Raw genomic sequence first — 13968 nt, forward strand, 5'->3', positions numbered from 1 at the left:
CAATTACTGTTCAAGCCACCAGCTTGTATATGTTTATGTCATGGATTATACCTGCGAGAGATATCGATTGCTAAATGAATTTTTTTTGTCCAGCTGTGTGACTCAGTTACTTAATTAAATTGGGTATGAGAAAGGTTTGATGTATTGTTGCATGGGCTGCCAAGAATTTGTATATGTAGTTTGAGCATTTGGTTTTTGAGGTCTGGGTTCTTAGAAATGAAGATATATATTGGTATTTGCTTTTTCGAAAACAGATTTTGGATTAACAATATGAAAACTGGGCACATGTTTTCAATTCATTGTAATTCAAGCTTGGTGTTGAAGATATGTTTATTGCATGTTTTTTTGCTATCATTTATATTTTATGAATTGACATAGCATAGTCTGATCTGTGGGTAACCTTTAAACTCTTCTGCCTATAACATACTGGAGAGATCATGAGCAATTTACATTATTTTAGGCTTTCAGCTGTGTCGTCCATTCCTACTGGATATAAAACCTGGGTAAATGTGAATTGAAGCTTTTCTGAGAGAGTAATTGGCACATTGTTTAACTGAATTCTATCCAACATGGTCAGCTTGCAGGCAGAGCTGCTGCTGCTACTGTTAGTGTAATTATAAACAAGGTCTCTTAAGACACTGCCATAATCCCAGTGGAAAGGCATACTCAGCAGGAAGAAGTGAGCCTCCCTTCTGGCAGGCTGTTGGAAATGACCAGGTTGCATCTGCTTAGAGCCAGATTGCATCATGCACTTTGAATGAATCTTGTTTTTGCTTCATGCTGCTTCTTAAGAAATTAATATTCAGAATGGCGCACGTAGCAGCTGTTCAAGATGAAGTTGGAATATAAGCTGAAGGAGGATATGTCTACCCATTTTTCTTCATTGACATGTGAGGCAGTTTTAGACCATCAGGCATTGGTTGTTTTTAGTGTAGCACATATTTTGAAAAACTTGGTTTGATCTTTTCAACATTTTTTATAAACTACAATGAGAATGAAATAGTTGCTCATCTTTGTGATTGACTAAAATTAAGCCTAAATGTTTGTTAAGTTTATAACTAAAATTTAACATACAAACAGTCCAACTCATTATTACTTCTTGGACTAAAACAGTGCTCAGTACCTTAGTCTTTGGGAACAGTTGTTAAAACTGAATTGTACAACTAAAATGTTTGTTATAATTCGAGCTTCAGTTTATCATTTTTCAACATGTCGCAAGTGCTTGCATTAACTGAGAAATAAAGAACAATTGATCTTTTTTGAAATATTACCATTAAATTGTGGAAAACAGTTTGGAGAAGACTAAAATCAGAATGTGATTATTATTTGTGCTGTACATTACACAGAAAAGAATAGACATGAAGTTCTACATCTGACAGTAATAATGCAAATTTAGAAAATAATTATCCCATCAGTCAGAGCAAGATTCAAACTTGGATGAAGTGAAGAAAGGGTTGCTTTAAATGCAGCATCTCATTGTGTGTATTTCATGGCACATATGTACAATGAAGCCCAGTGACAATTACACAGGTATCGGTTATATTTTCTGACTTCCATCAGATGCATTTTTGCATTTGAATTTTAATAAGACATTTTCATAGAAGTAACAGCTACAAATTTTAAAATAATTCTATCAGTTTATTGAACTTTGTTGGCCAAGACATTAATGATGAATCTACACAATGGTTTTTGTTGAGTTTCATATTTAGAATCTTTTTGAGCCTTCAACTAACCTAAATAATGCCATTGGACACAAAATACCATACCTCTCAAAAGGATACTTTACACAATTATCCTCAACGTTCAGATTTCTTTTCAATGTTTTCTCTTTCAATTTGCCTTCTTTGTGCCTTTTAAATTGTATGAAGAGAGGCATTCATTAATTTTTGTTTACTTTTTGCTTGCCCACATTGCCCATAAGCTTTTCTTAGACTTCTGGTGATGCCACTCAACATCAAAAGATGAAGGTCATTCAGCCCATTATGTCTGTGCTAGCTCCCTTCTAGAGCAACTTTGTTATTTCTATTTCACTTTAATTTCTCCACAGCCCTGTTTTCTGTGTGTTTTTTAATTCCATTTACAAAGCAGTTTATCTGATTTACCACACACTCAGTGCATGACATAGTATGAAACTTAAAAAGATGACTGCTATGTATCTATTCCTTTTAATATTGCATTGATTTGAAATTCATCATTTACTCTAGTAGAGCTGCTCTCTGAGACTGAACATGCTAATGTGTGAGATGGATATGCAGAGTAAGGAGAAGGGACAAAATCAGGGAATTGCACCATAAAGACAGTGGGGAAGGTGCTGGTCAGTGAAGATTGTGAGAGTATTGAAGAAAGTAGCCAAGAAGAGATTGAAATAATATGGCCATCCAAAGGGTGGGGTTGGGGTGATGTGGGTGAGCGATGAATAATAGGACTGTGAGGACAAAGAAAAGAGGAAGGTCAGATGGAAAGATGTGATGAAGAGAGACTGGAGTCCAGTGTGTCAGAACCATATAGCTCAGAAACACCCTTCGATCCAACCAGCCCATGCTGACCATAATTCCAAACTAAACTAGTCCCACCTGCCTGCACTTGGCCCATATCTCTCCAAACATGTCGTCTTCTTGTATTTATCCAAATGTTGCAACATCAGCCACTTCCTCTGGAAGTTCATTCCACACAAAAAAAACTTCTGTATTTAAAAAAAAAAAATTGCCCCTCATGTCTTTTTTAAGTCTTTCTCCTCTGACCTTAAAAATATGCCTCCTAGTATTGAAATCCCCCATCCTAGGGAAAAGACACCTGCCATTCACTTTATCTATGCCATCATGATTTTATAAAGTCCTGTAAGGTCACTCCTCAACTCCTAAGCTCCAGTAAAAAGTCCCAGCCTATCAACTAATCCTTACAACTCAAACCCTCCATTACTGGCAACATCCTGGTAAATCTTTTCTGAACCCTCTCCAGCTTATTAATATCCTTCCTGTAACAGGGCAACCAGAACTGGACACAGTATTGCAGAAGTGGCCCCACCAACATCCTGTAGAACTTCGACATGACGTCCCAACGCCTATATTCAAAGGTCTGAGCATTGAAGACGAATGTGCTAAATGCTTTCTTAACCACTTTGTCTACCTGTGATGCAAACTTAAAGTTATCTACCTGAATTCCTAAGTCTCTCTGTTCTACAACACTACCCAGGCCCCTACTTTTAATAGTAGAAGACCTGTCCTTGTTTGTTTATCAAAATGCAATACCTCACATTTATCCAAATTAAACTCCATCTGGGATGGAGTAGGACAGATGAAGAAGAATGATCAACCAACACTGGCAACTCCAAGGAAAATTATAGGAAAGAAGATATAAAAAGCTGCTAACAGCAAACGTGACAATTAACTGGCCAAATTATCATTGAAAATCCAACTGATTTACTAGCTATCTTTTTAACAAAGAAAATTTTAAGTCCTTGCTGATTTACTTTTAATTTGATTTATTACTGTCAAATATACCTAAGTACAGTGAAAAGCTTTGTTTGTGAGCAGTACAGGCAGATCATAGCATACAAGGACATACAATCATAGGGTGCTTAGACATAATGAGGCATACAGGTTATACTGCACATGAGGTGCATGAAGCAAGATCACTATTAGATTGAAATTAGAGAGGTCCATTGAGCAGTCTAATAACAGCGGGGAAGAAGCTGTTCTTGAACCTGAGGGTGCATGTGTTCAAACTTCTGTATCTTCTGCCTGACAGAAGAGGTTGGAAGAGAGTATTACACGGGTAGGAGGGGTCTTTGACAATATAGGCAGTCGTGTTAGTGGTAATCCCTCACCTGCCTCCTTACCTTCTGAAGAGAGCAAGCACTCAGTTGTATCAAACGGCTTGTGATGATCAAAGAAGAACTGACACTTACCAGAGTGACTTGGACCAGGCGGTGAATACTAACCCACCAGTCACACCCATATTTTAGAGCATTAATCAAAGAAAGAAGAAGAAACATATTGCATGAAACTTCACCTTATTGCCAGTTGAGAATAGGCTTCAGCAGATAACTGCAAAAGTTGGGAGCAACAGCAGCCAAAAAAAGGGACCAGATAGCCAACGAAACAAGCAGCAGTGCTAGGGATGGAATGGCCATAAATATTACTTGCATTAACATTGAAAAGATTAGTAATGCAAGCATTCATTAAAAATAAAGCAAAGTGGCGTGAAAAGTGTTTTTTTGACGGGAAATGTTAACATACCTGAGATTTCTGTTAACCATTAATATATAATGTGTATTCATATTGTTCTGATCCCAGCTGATGTTATTACTAGACAAGGTGATCCCAGTCTGAAATTTGGCTTGACAGATCATGTATTTTGTTATTTACCAAGATACTCCTCACTGAAACACAAGTATGCAATGCTGCAGATTTGGTTTGGACAATAAAACAGAAGTTTATTACACTCATGAAATGAAGATAAAATTAAATAAATCAAGCCATGTACATGTAACATAATAACATGTTAAAAAGTACAATATTTAAAATACAATCCACTTATCCCAACATCACCACAGTACAGTACTCAAACACCAATGCGTTCCTTTCTGTATGGCATCTACAGCTTTGACATAACTGTTTCTTTATTTTTCCAATTTTGATAGTTTGATGGCCTTTTCTCTTGGTTAGTCACACAATTGAGCATAGACTTTCACAGCTTCCAGTGACCCCTCCCTAGAGTTCTAACCAAATGTTTCTGGACTGGAACGTTATATAAAACTGTTTCAGTGAGGTAACCTATTTCCTATCTGTTCTGAACTAACCCTTCCTTGAGGAGCATCTGATTCTTACACCTAACCAGGATTTCTTCCAGTTGGAAACCAAATTTTCTACTTGATATGGTTTTTCACTTAACTATGTAACAAGAAAGTGTCAAATCCTGATGCTCCTGAACAGAAAGCAAACTAATCCACTTCAGTGTTTACTCTGTCCACTAGTAAAACAATTCCAATGCAAGTTGCTGTTATCTGGAATGCAGTGACACCCACTCTGACTGGTTTTTTAAAAATTATGGTTACAGAAATGTTGGCAAGTTGATCATTAAACCCCCTCATACACATAGACCAAAACCCACATGTCATAAGTTCAAAATTGAAACTCTAAAATAAATGATATTAAAATGCATATAAATCTCACACCTATCAGAATATCTAAATCTATATTTGTACACTCTGAATTCTAATATCAACAGTGTTTAGCATTGCAACTGCAATTATGCTGTCAGTTGTTTCAGTACCTGCGGATTGAGCCAGTTTTTTTTTTAACCAGTGCATACCAAGGAGGGAGGGAAATCTATAGAGCTGTCATTTCAAAGGAATTAAATGCAAAACCTGAAAGACTGGGTTTTTTGTTAGGTACATATACTGGGATTACCATTGCATCACATCACTTGCCAAAACATTTATGGAGAGTGGCCAGCCCTTATTCTGATTTAAGATGCAACGGCTGGCTACAGTGTATTTCCTCATGATTAAATATTAGTTTTGAGTAAATAGCCAACGAAGAACTGAAGACATTACACCAAAACAGGCAATTGTTGAATAAAATGTGCCTATGTAATTGTACATTAGCTGTTCCAATGTGATGTTCTTAATTCCATCTTTGAGATTCCTGCAGGCCATTAACACTGAAGAATTCAGTCAATCTTTCTGCCTTCTGAACGAGCATACTTATCGGAAAGACAGTAGACGTTTTGTATAATTCTGCTCCTTTAAGTAAACAATTATGTCTGACTTATTCAACCCTTCCACTTATTCCCAGTGATAAGGTTTCTTGTAGTAGAAGGAAGCAAAAGTCTCCTGATAGTTTAAAAGCTGTGGCTGCCTTGCTGCCCCATTAGTACTCTTCTATCAGAAAAGAATATGTAGAGATTCAATTGATTTCTTTATTCCTCTGTGAGTTAGAATTGCATTAGACTGGAAGGATAATCCTTTAATTGGGCAGCTAAAAGTAATTAGCAACGTGAAGTATCTGAGCTGCATAGTATTGTTTTGTAAGTGAGAAACCGTTTGGAAGACTTAATCTGGAATGCAGCAAAATCTTGAACTATTATGTATTATGTTCCTGTTCTAAACCTAGTCTTCTGAGTTGTATTTACATTCTCATTAAAATTAAGTGTGAAGCAGTTTCATGGTTAACTCAGAGCTTTGACAATTTTGTGGATCCCCATGTTGCAATAATTTATTCCTGTTTTACAGAAAAGGCTGCTGCAAATGAAGATGTGCAAAAGGCTGATGTGTCCTCCACGGGTCAAGGTGTCATTGACAAGGATGCACTTGGACCAATGATGCTCGAGGTCAGTTTAGAACCAGGAACATTAGAAAAATATGTTTTCAGTTTTGTGTTTTAATTGATGTAATTTTAAAGGTTTAGAATTTCCTCTATAAACACATTCATGTTCGTGGTGAGATTTATGTTGACCTTGCAAATTACACCAGTTTTTAAAAAAATCTTATTTGCATAAAAGAGTGTGTAAACAATTAGCCAAAGAAAATGTGCAACGTTGCCTTTATCCATCTTCATACATAAACAAAGATTTAGGGTTGAAGTCTCAAGCCGTTCTTTATATGATTTGAACTCCGAGGCCAAGGTTTAGACTTGCTCAATCAGCTCTCTTGGGTGAAAATTGTACTTTTTTTTTATTCGTTCATGGGATGAGGGTGTTGCTGGCTAGGCCAGCATTTATTGCCAAAGGGGCAGTTAAGAGTCAATCACATTGCTCTGGGTCTGGAGTCACGTAGGCCAGACCAGGTAAGGATGGCAGTTTCCTTCCCTAAAGGACATTAGTGAACCAGATGAGTTTTCTGACAATAGACAATGGATTCATGGTCATTGTTTAGACTCTTAATTCCAGATTTTTATTGAATTCGAATTTCACCAATTGCCATAGCGAGATTTGAACCTGAGTCTGCAGAACATTACCTGGCTCTCTGGATTAACAGTCCAGTATTAATGCCACTAGGCCATTGGCTCCCCAATTATGCCTGTTATGCTAGTACCTGGTGTAATTTGCATTTGAAAATCCCCAAATCTTTTATTCTAGTCTTAATAATTTTGGGTGTTTAGCATCCAGTACAACCTATCAGGGTAGGCAATGGCCTAGTGGTATTATTGCTGGAGTAATCCAGAGATCCAGGTAATGTTCTCGGGACCTGGGTTCGAATCCCACCATGGCAGATGGTGGAATTTGAATTCAATAATATTCTGGAATTGAGAGGCTAATGGTGACCATGAAACCATTGTTGATTGTCAAGAAAAACCCATCAGGTTCACTGATGCCCTTTAGTGAAGGAAAATGCCATCTGTGCCTGGTCTGGCCTACATGTGACTCCAGACCCACAGCAATGTGGTTGACTCTTAACTGCCCGATGGGCAATAAATTCTGGGCCTAGCCAGCGATGCCTACATCCCTATGAGTGAATTAAAAAGAAGTATTTTCAAGAAGATGCAATCTTGAAGTTTACGGTTTTTAATATGATTTATTCTGTTGCAATGAAAGGGTTCAAATATATAAAACATACAATATAGGTTTCAGTGAGAAAGGTTTTTGAAAAAAAGTTTCCAAAATTATGATTTTGCATTCCTTTGCACCAAAGGTTTTGCAGATAAATTTAATCTTGTTCAAGGTTGGCATAAATGCATAAAACTCAAATTTTGGTCTTTTATGGGAGCATTGAGTTTCACGATGGAGTCTGTTAACAGGTTTTGCTAAATTGATTCAAAAGCTTGGACAAAAATCAGTTTTAGCATTAAAATGATAATGTTAACTTTGATTAAATTTTCTTGATCTTTTATGCCGAAATCAGTTTTCAAAACTACAGTGTAGGTTTTCGGGAATCTCTGACCGACTGAGCAGTTTCATTGCCATAAAGCAACTTAATGTGTAAAATGTCAAAAATTCAAATGTATTTCTCGTCAATATTGTTGATTAATGACAAAACTGTAACATACATGTAGCCAAGAGAGATTCATAGACCTTAGCTTTGATTCTTAGTTTATGCTGACTAAACGGATTTTTTTGAGGACAATTGTTGAGTGATATAGTTAACTACAAAGTCTTTGATAGAAAGTGACCTCTGCTGGGAAGGTGCGTGTACAGTTGTTCAATGAACATAAGATTTGATCCAGTTGTAATGTCTCTTTAGTCAGATATATTACTGATGCTAATTCTCTCCATGCATATGGAAAATCAGAAATGGGTAAGACATTGAAGTGCTGTTGGCATGCAGCACTTTCTCTCTTGTTCTTATTTTGTCTGCAGAATGAGAAATGAGACTTTGATAACAGCAACTTGCATCGACATGGTCACTTTAACATAATGAAATGTTATAAAGTGCCATGCAAGCATGTTACCAAATAAAATTTGACACCAAGTTAAAAGTTTGGTCAATGAGAGGTGTTAAGAGACTTAAAAGAGATTTAAGAAGTGAATCCTAAAGGTTAGGGCTCAGACATCTGAAGGTATGGCTATCAACAATGAATAGATTATGTCAGAAAGCACAAAAGGCCAGATTTGGAGTCTTAGCGTGTTGGACGGCTGAAGAAGGTAACAGATATGTGAAGCCATGAAGAGGTTTGAAATGACGGATGGAAATTTTACATTTGGAGCATTGCTGGCCTGGAAGCCAATGATTGTGATGCACAGGTGTGAATTGGGATACTGACACTATGGTCTTGAATGAGCTGAGGTTTACAGTGGGTAGTTTTCCAAAAGAATTGATGCTGAAAAAGTCTTGGCTTCTTCCTGGGCGTGGTTCAGTAAGCAGCAGCAAATTGCCCTTGTCAATCTTGTCTGAATGGCTACTGTCAATTTGTGCAGTTTTTGCATATTGCAGACCATTTGACCACAGAAGCATTAAATTTTAAATTTAATCTTGTGCTTCTATTAAATTCAATACTGGCCTTCTGCAATGTCACACAGGTGTACACCGGACAAGAGATAACAATCGAGAGGGAACCATGGTATCTACTCCACTATAATCCAGCTTTCTTTATTATTAGGCTGCAGACTTAATATGTTACCTTTGCAATCGAGATAGTTCAGCAAGCTACTGCATTAATTTACGAGCCATCAAGAAACTTGGTTTGAGAGTCCTTATCATTAGTATAGAATGTTTATTAAGCCAATATGTGACTAGGGATCATCATTATACCTTTGATAAAAGGTATTTTAAAAGGCATTTTCTGAAGAAGGGTCCAGACCCGAAACGTCAGCTTTCCTGCCCCTCTGATGCTGCTTGGCATGCTGTGTTCATCCAGTTCTACACCTTATTATCATTATACCTTTCCCTTGTTTTTGCCAGTGGAAAGTAAATTGATATTTTATAGCCTTTATACTACTTTTTGTCCACTTATAGCAATTCTTTTAAATTTTGTACCAGAATGTAGAATTGTAATTTGGTGCAGATTTCAAAATATTGAAGTAAAAAAAGCATTGAACACACCATATGAACAGAAGTATTTTTATACTTAAAACTATTCTCAAAATATATAAATTCCATTTTTACTTGATGTTCTACTGCATAATCAGTCACTGCTCTTCAGCTTATGATGACATTTTAACTTTAATAACAACATTCAGTTGGCAAGAAATACCCCTAATCTCTAATTTGGTGGCTTGCAGTTACTAAAATTAAGCAATGCCAGATGATAGTTTTTCTTTCATTAGTAGCTAATGTAACCTCACTGTCTGTTAATAAGTAGTCATTAATCAGATCAGAATACTTTTGCAGACAAGGATAAGCCAGATCAAAGGAGTTAGTCTTCATTGAGACTACTATGTCAGTTTTGTCCTCAAATGATTGGTAATGTAGAGGCCCGGGAAGGGTTTCGAGGTTATTACAAGGGCCTTGGTTACAACATTAAACTTGTCTGCAGAATTTCATGCCCCTTCTCATAGCATGTTTGTTGGATGTAGGGCCCTGCTGCCTTCCTGTTGCTGCCCATTTGTTTGTGGCATGCTGTGTTCATTCCCACCGCCAGTTGAAGCCCTTATGTTCAATTTGCAGTGGGTGGGCCTTGCCATAAGGGAAACCCTAAAAGCTACACCTGTTGGTGTTACTCACAAGGAATGAGAGTGGGTCCTTGTTCACACGCATGTAGCATCAGGAAGGAAGTTTGACTCGGAGTCAAGCAATGAAGTGCTGCCAGTCAGTCATGGACAGACAGAGCTTTTCCTCTCTCTCCCATGCCAGCTTGGTGGTCTCATTTCTGGAGAAAGCCCATTACCAACCGCATATGCCTAACTGGCACTTAATTTGTTGAGCCTTCACAAAAAGGTGTAAGGAAGGCTCAGGTGGCTCCAAAGCTAGTGGGCAAGACTCTCACCATGGCCCTTTAAGTATCACCCTTCAAATTTGGTCTTGATTTTCTTTTTTAAAAAATTCTGTTGACTATGCAGAAATTTGGTTTAGCTAGAGGAACTGTACTGTTTCAGTTATCTCAGGCAAGCATCAAGAGACACGGTGGCTCAGTGGTTAGCACTGCTGCCTCACACCAGGGACCCAGGTTCGATTCCAGCCTCTGGTGACTGTGTCTGTGTGGAGTTTGCGCATTCTCCCTGTGTCTGCATGTGTTTCCTCCTACAGTCCAAAGATGTTAAGTGGATTGGACATGCTAAATTGCCCATAGTGTCCAGGGATGTGCAGGCTAAGTGGAGTAGCCAAGGGAAATGCAAGGCTACAGGGATAAGGTGGGGATTGATAATGGTGGGATGCTCTTCCAAGGGACAACATGAACTTGATGGGCCAAATGGCCTGCTTCCATACTGTAGGGATTCTGTGATTCTAAGAAACTTACATACAAACTATGTAAGTGAATAAGTAGCTTTGATGTTGGGAGGTTTATTTCTGTAAAGGGGCATTAACCTTTGCAGCAAGTTGATGGATTAAGCAATGAGTGTGAATTTGCTGCGTGCTTTCAAAAGGCTGCTTGGATATTAGGCAATGAGCCTCATAGCTGTTGTGGTCTCCAAGTTTGAATCACCTCTGGTGCTGTAAAGGAATTATCCTGATTTTTGTTTTATCCTGATTTGGCTCAGGATTTTTGTTATCGGTTCTTTTTTCTCGCCTTTCTCAGGACATTATATGGCTGATGCTGTGTGAGGGGTATGGGGAATCATGATGTTTAGTTACACCATAACGATATAGGACAGGCTTGTTTGTGTCATTTTCTAGGTCTGTATGTTTACGTTGATCATAGACCATAAGAAATAGAAACAGGACTAGACTGTTTGAGCCTGCTCCGCCACTCGGTAGAATCCTGGCTGATTCCATGTGTCTCATACCAGTTTTCCTTTCCTTTTCTTATAACAAAGATGCGGATTAAATATCAATCTGTTGAGCAATAAGAAGAGGAAGTGTAACTCCCAGTGTAACTCCCCTCCAGCACCCTTTCGCTTTGCTTCTGTTTTTATTTTGTGCTGCAATACAGTTCTGTGGGCACAGGGTTCCTCGTCCAAATGACCATTCTTCTCGTGAACCTAGAAGATGCAGATCAGCAGAGCATCCAACAATAGCAAAGCTGATCCTGGCGTGCTCTCTATCGATATGAACACTTCTGGTAGCAATCATTAACTCATACTTTGAAATCAGAATCCAGCCTTCTCCCTTCCACTCTGCATCACCCGATCCAGCACACTGAGGGTACAGGAACCTCTAACTTCAATTGAGATAATCTAACACGGTCCAAGTTGAGGATCGATCCTAGGATCATCTTGGTCTGTATGACCCAAATGCTAACTGCTTGAACTAGATGAGTCCGTAATAAGTCCTCCTCATTCATAAGACTGCTATTTAAATTGTGAAATTATGCTTTCAATGTTTAACAGTCACCTATTGTTAGGTGGAGAGGTGGTGGGTTAGATTAGCAGTAATCAATAATCTGGCCACACTGGTTCAAATCCCACCAACAAAAATGGTGAAATTTGTATTCAATGAGCCAAGTCTGGAATTAAAAGCTAGTCTAATGGTGACTGTGCAACCAACATTGATTGTTATAAAAACCAATCTGGTTTACTAATGTCCTTTAGGGGGAAACAATCTTGAATTAAATTGAGTTGAATGATTTATAGTCACTTGTATTTAACAAAGAAATACAGTGAAAAGTGTAATATGTCGACATGTTCTGGTGCCATTTTGAATTACAGAAGACATTAAGATATATCAGGAATATAACTAAAAACAGAGTTCTTCTTCCCTTCTTGTGCTCCACTTGACATTGTGGGAGGGGGAATGTGTTGTCTCCAAAATAGGTTCTGGTGTCTGTATTACAGGCTTCAGGCCTACAAAGGCTCCACATTACAGTCGATTCTAGAAGTCCTGCTCCCGGGCCTCTGCCACCAGGGGTACTACAGTGATCCTACCACGCTGTTGTCAGAGCAACCTTCGATCCCGTTGATGCCAGGGTGACTAATTTGCTGCAGTTGAAGCCCAACATCTCCAATTCTGACACTGACAGCAGATGCTGCCTTCTCTGCTGCTGTCACCGAAAAGAAAAGATGACAGAAAGGGGAGAGGAGAAAATAAAAATAAAACAAAAGTTGGATTTGGATGGTCTGGTACTCTGCAGCGGATGGACTTAGAACACCAAATGCTACCTAACCTGCCATCGCTGCCATCTTGTAAAAATCTGTCATCTTTATTGGCCTACGTGTGACTCCAAACCAACTGCAGTTGACCCTTAACTGTACTCAAATGTCTGAGAAAACCACTGGTTTCAAGAACAATTAGGATGAACAATAAATATTGGTCACATTCCATCAAAAAATTTGTGAAATGAACTAAGTACAATGATGGAGAGAGATTTTACCTGGGCTGTTCTATTCTTAGCTTGATCAGTGCAACATAGTAGCAATGCTATTAAATCAGGTGAGATAACAGAGGTGATCTGAGAGGAATGAAAGCGGTCAGTCACATTTGGGGCATTGCTTGCCAACTGGTGCATTGACAATGATATTGACTTAATGTTATGCATTCATTCAACACAGTCGCTAAGGTGTTGCAAAACGATTGATAAAGAGAATAAAGTTACCCAAAGAAGGAAGCAATTTATGCTTCTTCTCAAAAGAAAGTATTTTCGAAACAAGAATTTACATGCAACAACAGTTGGTGATTGTTATAATTTTGAAGTTTGGAACTGAAAGGACTACTGATATTTGAAGGCAGTACTCTCAATTAATGATGAACTTTAGCAGAATGAAGCATCATCTCATTGTACTGGAAGAATGTACTAGCTATTGAGTTTAAACACCATATTGATATTGTAGTATTTATTCTTGCAGGCCTTGGATGGATTCTTTTTTGTGGTCAATCTTGAAGGACATATAGTGTTTGTTTCTGAGAATGTGACCCAGTACCTGAAATACAACCAGGAAGAGCTTATAAACTCCAGTGTATATAGCATACTACACGTTGGTGACCATGCGGAGTTTGTGCGAAATCTTTTGCCCAAGTCTCTTGGTAAGGTTCTATTTAGTACCCCTACCTATATGTAGAAGCAATTAGTGTTATCAATGAAAACTGGCAATGAAGCTTCAGTGATGTGCTGGCTATTATCTTGTGAAATACCTTCTGGTGGGTAGCTGGGTTGCAATGTAACTTCTAAATATGTAGTCGTTGCCTGTGGCACAGGAGTACATCCCTGGGCCCCACAAAAAAGAAACTCAAGGTGTTGCGAATCACTGACCTACCACCTTACCAAGCAGCTCGTTCCTCCTTTGACCAACCATCACGCTACACCATGTGCTCATTCAGAGTGTGACTTCCTGTAGGGTCATTCTTATCAAGGCAAACCTTTGACATTGCTGATCTAATGGGTGGACAGCTGGCTTTCTCTGCCGGTTAAGTATACTAATGCTTTTTGGGTCATTAATGGCAAATAATTTGAACCAAAAATTGAGAATATTACTGTTTTACATATGAATATAAAAGTT

The 13968-nt window shown here is 38.2% G+C and overlaps 1 protein-coding gene across 1 annotated transcript in view; it reads left to right on the top strand.

The window, feature by feature from the left end:
- The first annotated feature begins 1505 nt into the window (after nucleotides 1-1505).
- The window catches only part of ncoa2 (nuclear receptor coactivator 2), a 243177-nt gene continuing 230714 nt past the window's right edge, over nucleotides 1506-13968 (top strand). Inside the window, exons 1-3 of the mRNA XM_048595681.1 lie at nucleotides 1506-1530; nucleotides 6236-6333; nucleotides 13318-13495. Of these exons, the coding sequence (XP_048451638.1) occupies nucleotides 1506-1530; nucleotides 6236-6333; nucleotides 13318-13495 (301 nt within the window). The remainder of the gene's footprint in view (nucleotides 1531-6235; nucleotides 6334-13317; nucleotides 13496-13968) is intronic.

The sequence above is a fragment of the Rhincodon typus genome, chromosome 4 (assembly GCF_021869965.1).
Source record: "Rhincodon typus isolate 14 chromosome 4, sRhiTyp1.1, whole genome shotgun sequence".
In the NCBI taxonomy this organism is placed as follows: Eukaryota; Metazoa; Chordata; class Chondrichthyes; order Orectolobiformes; family Rhincodontidae; genus Rhincodon; species Rhincodon typus.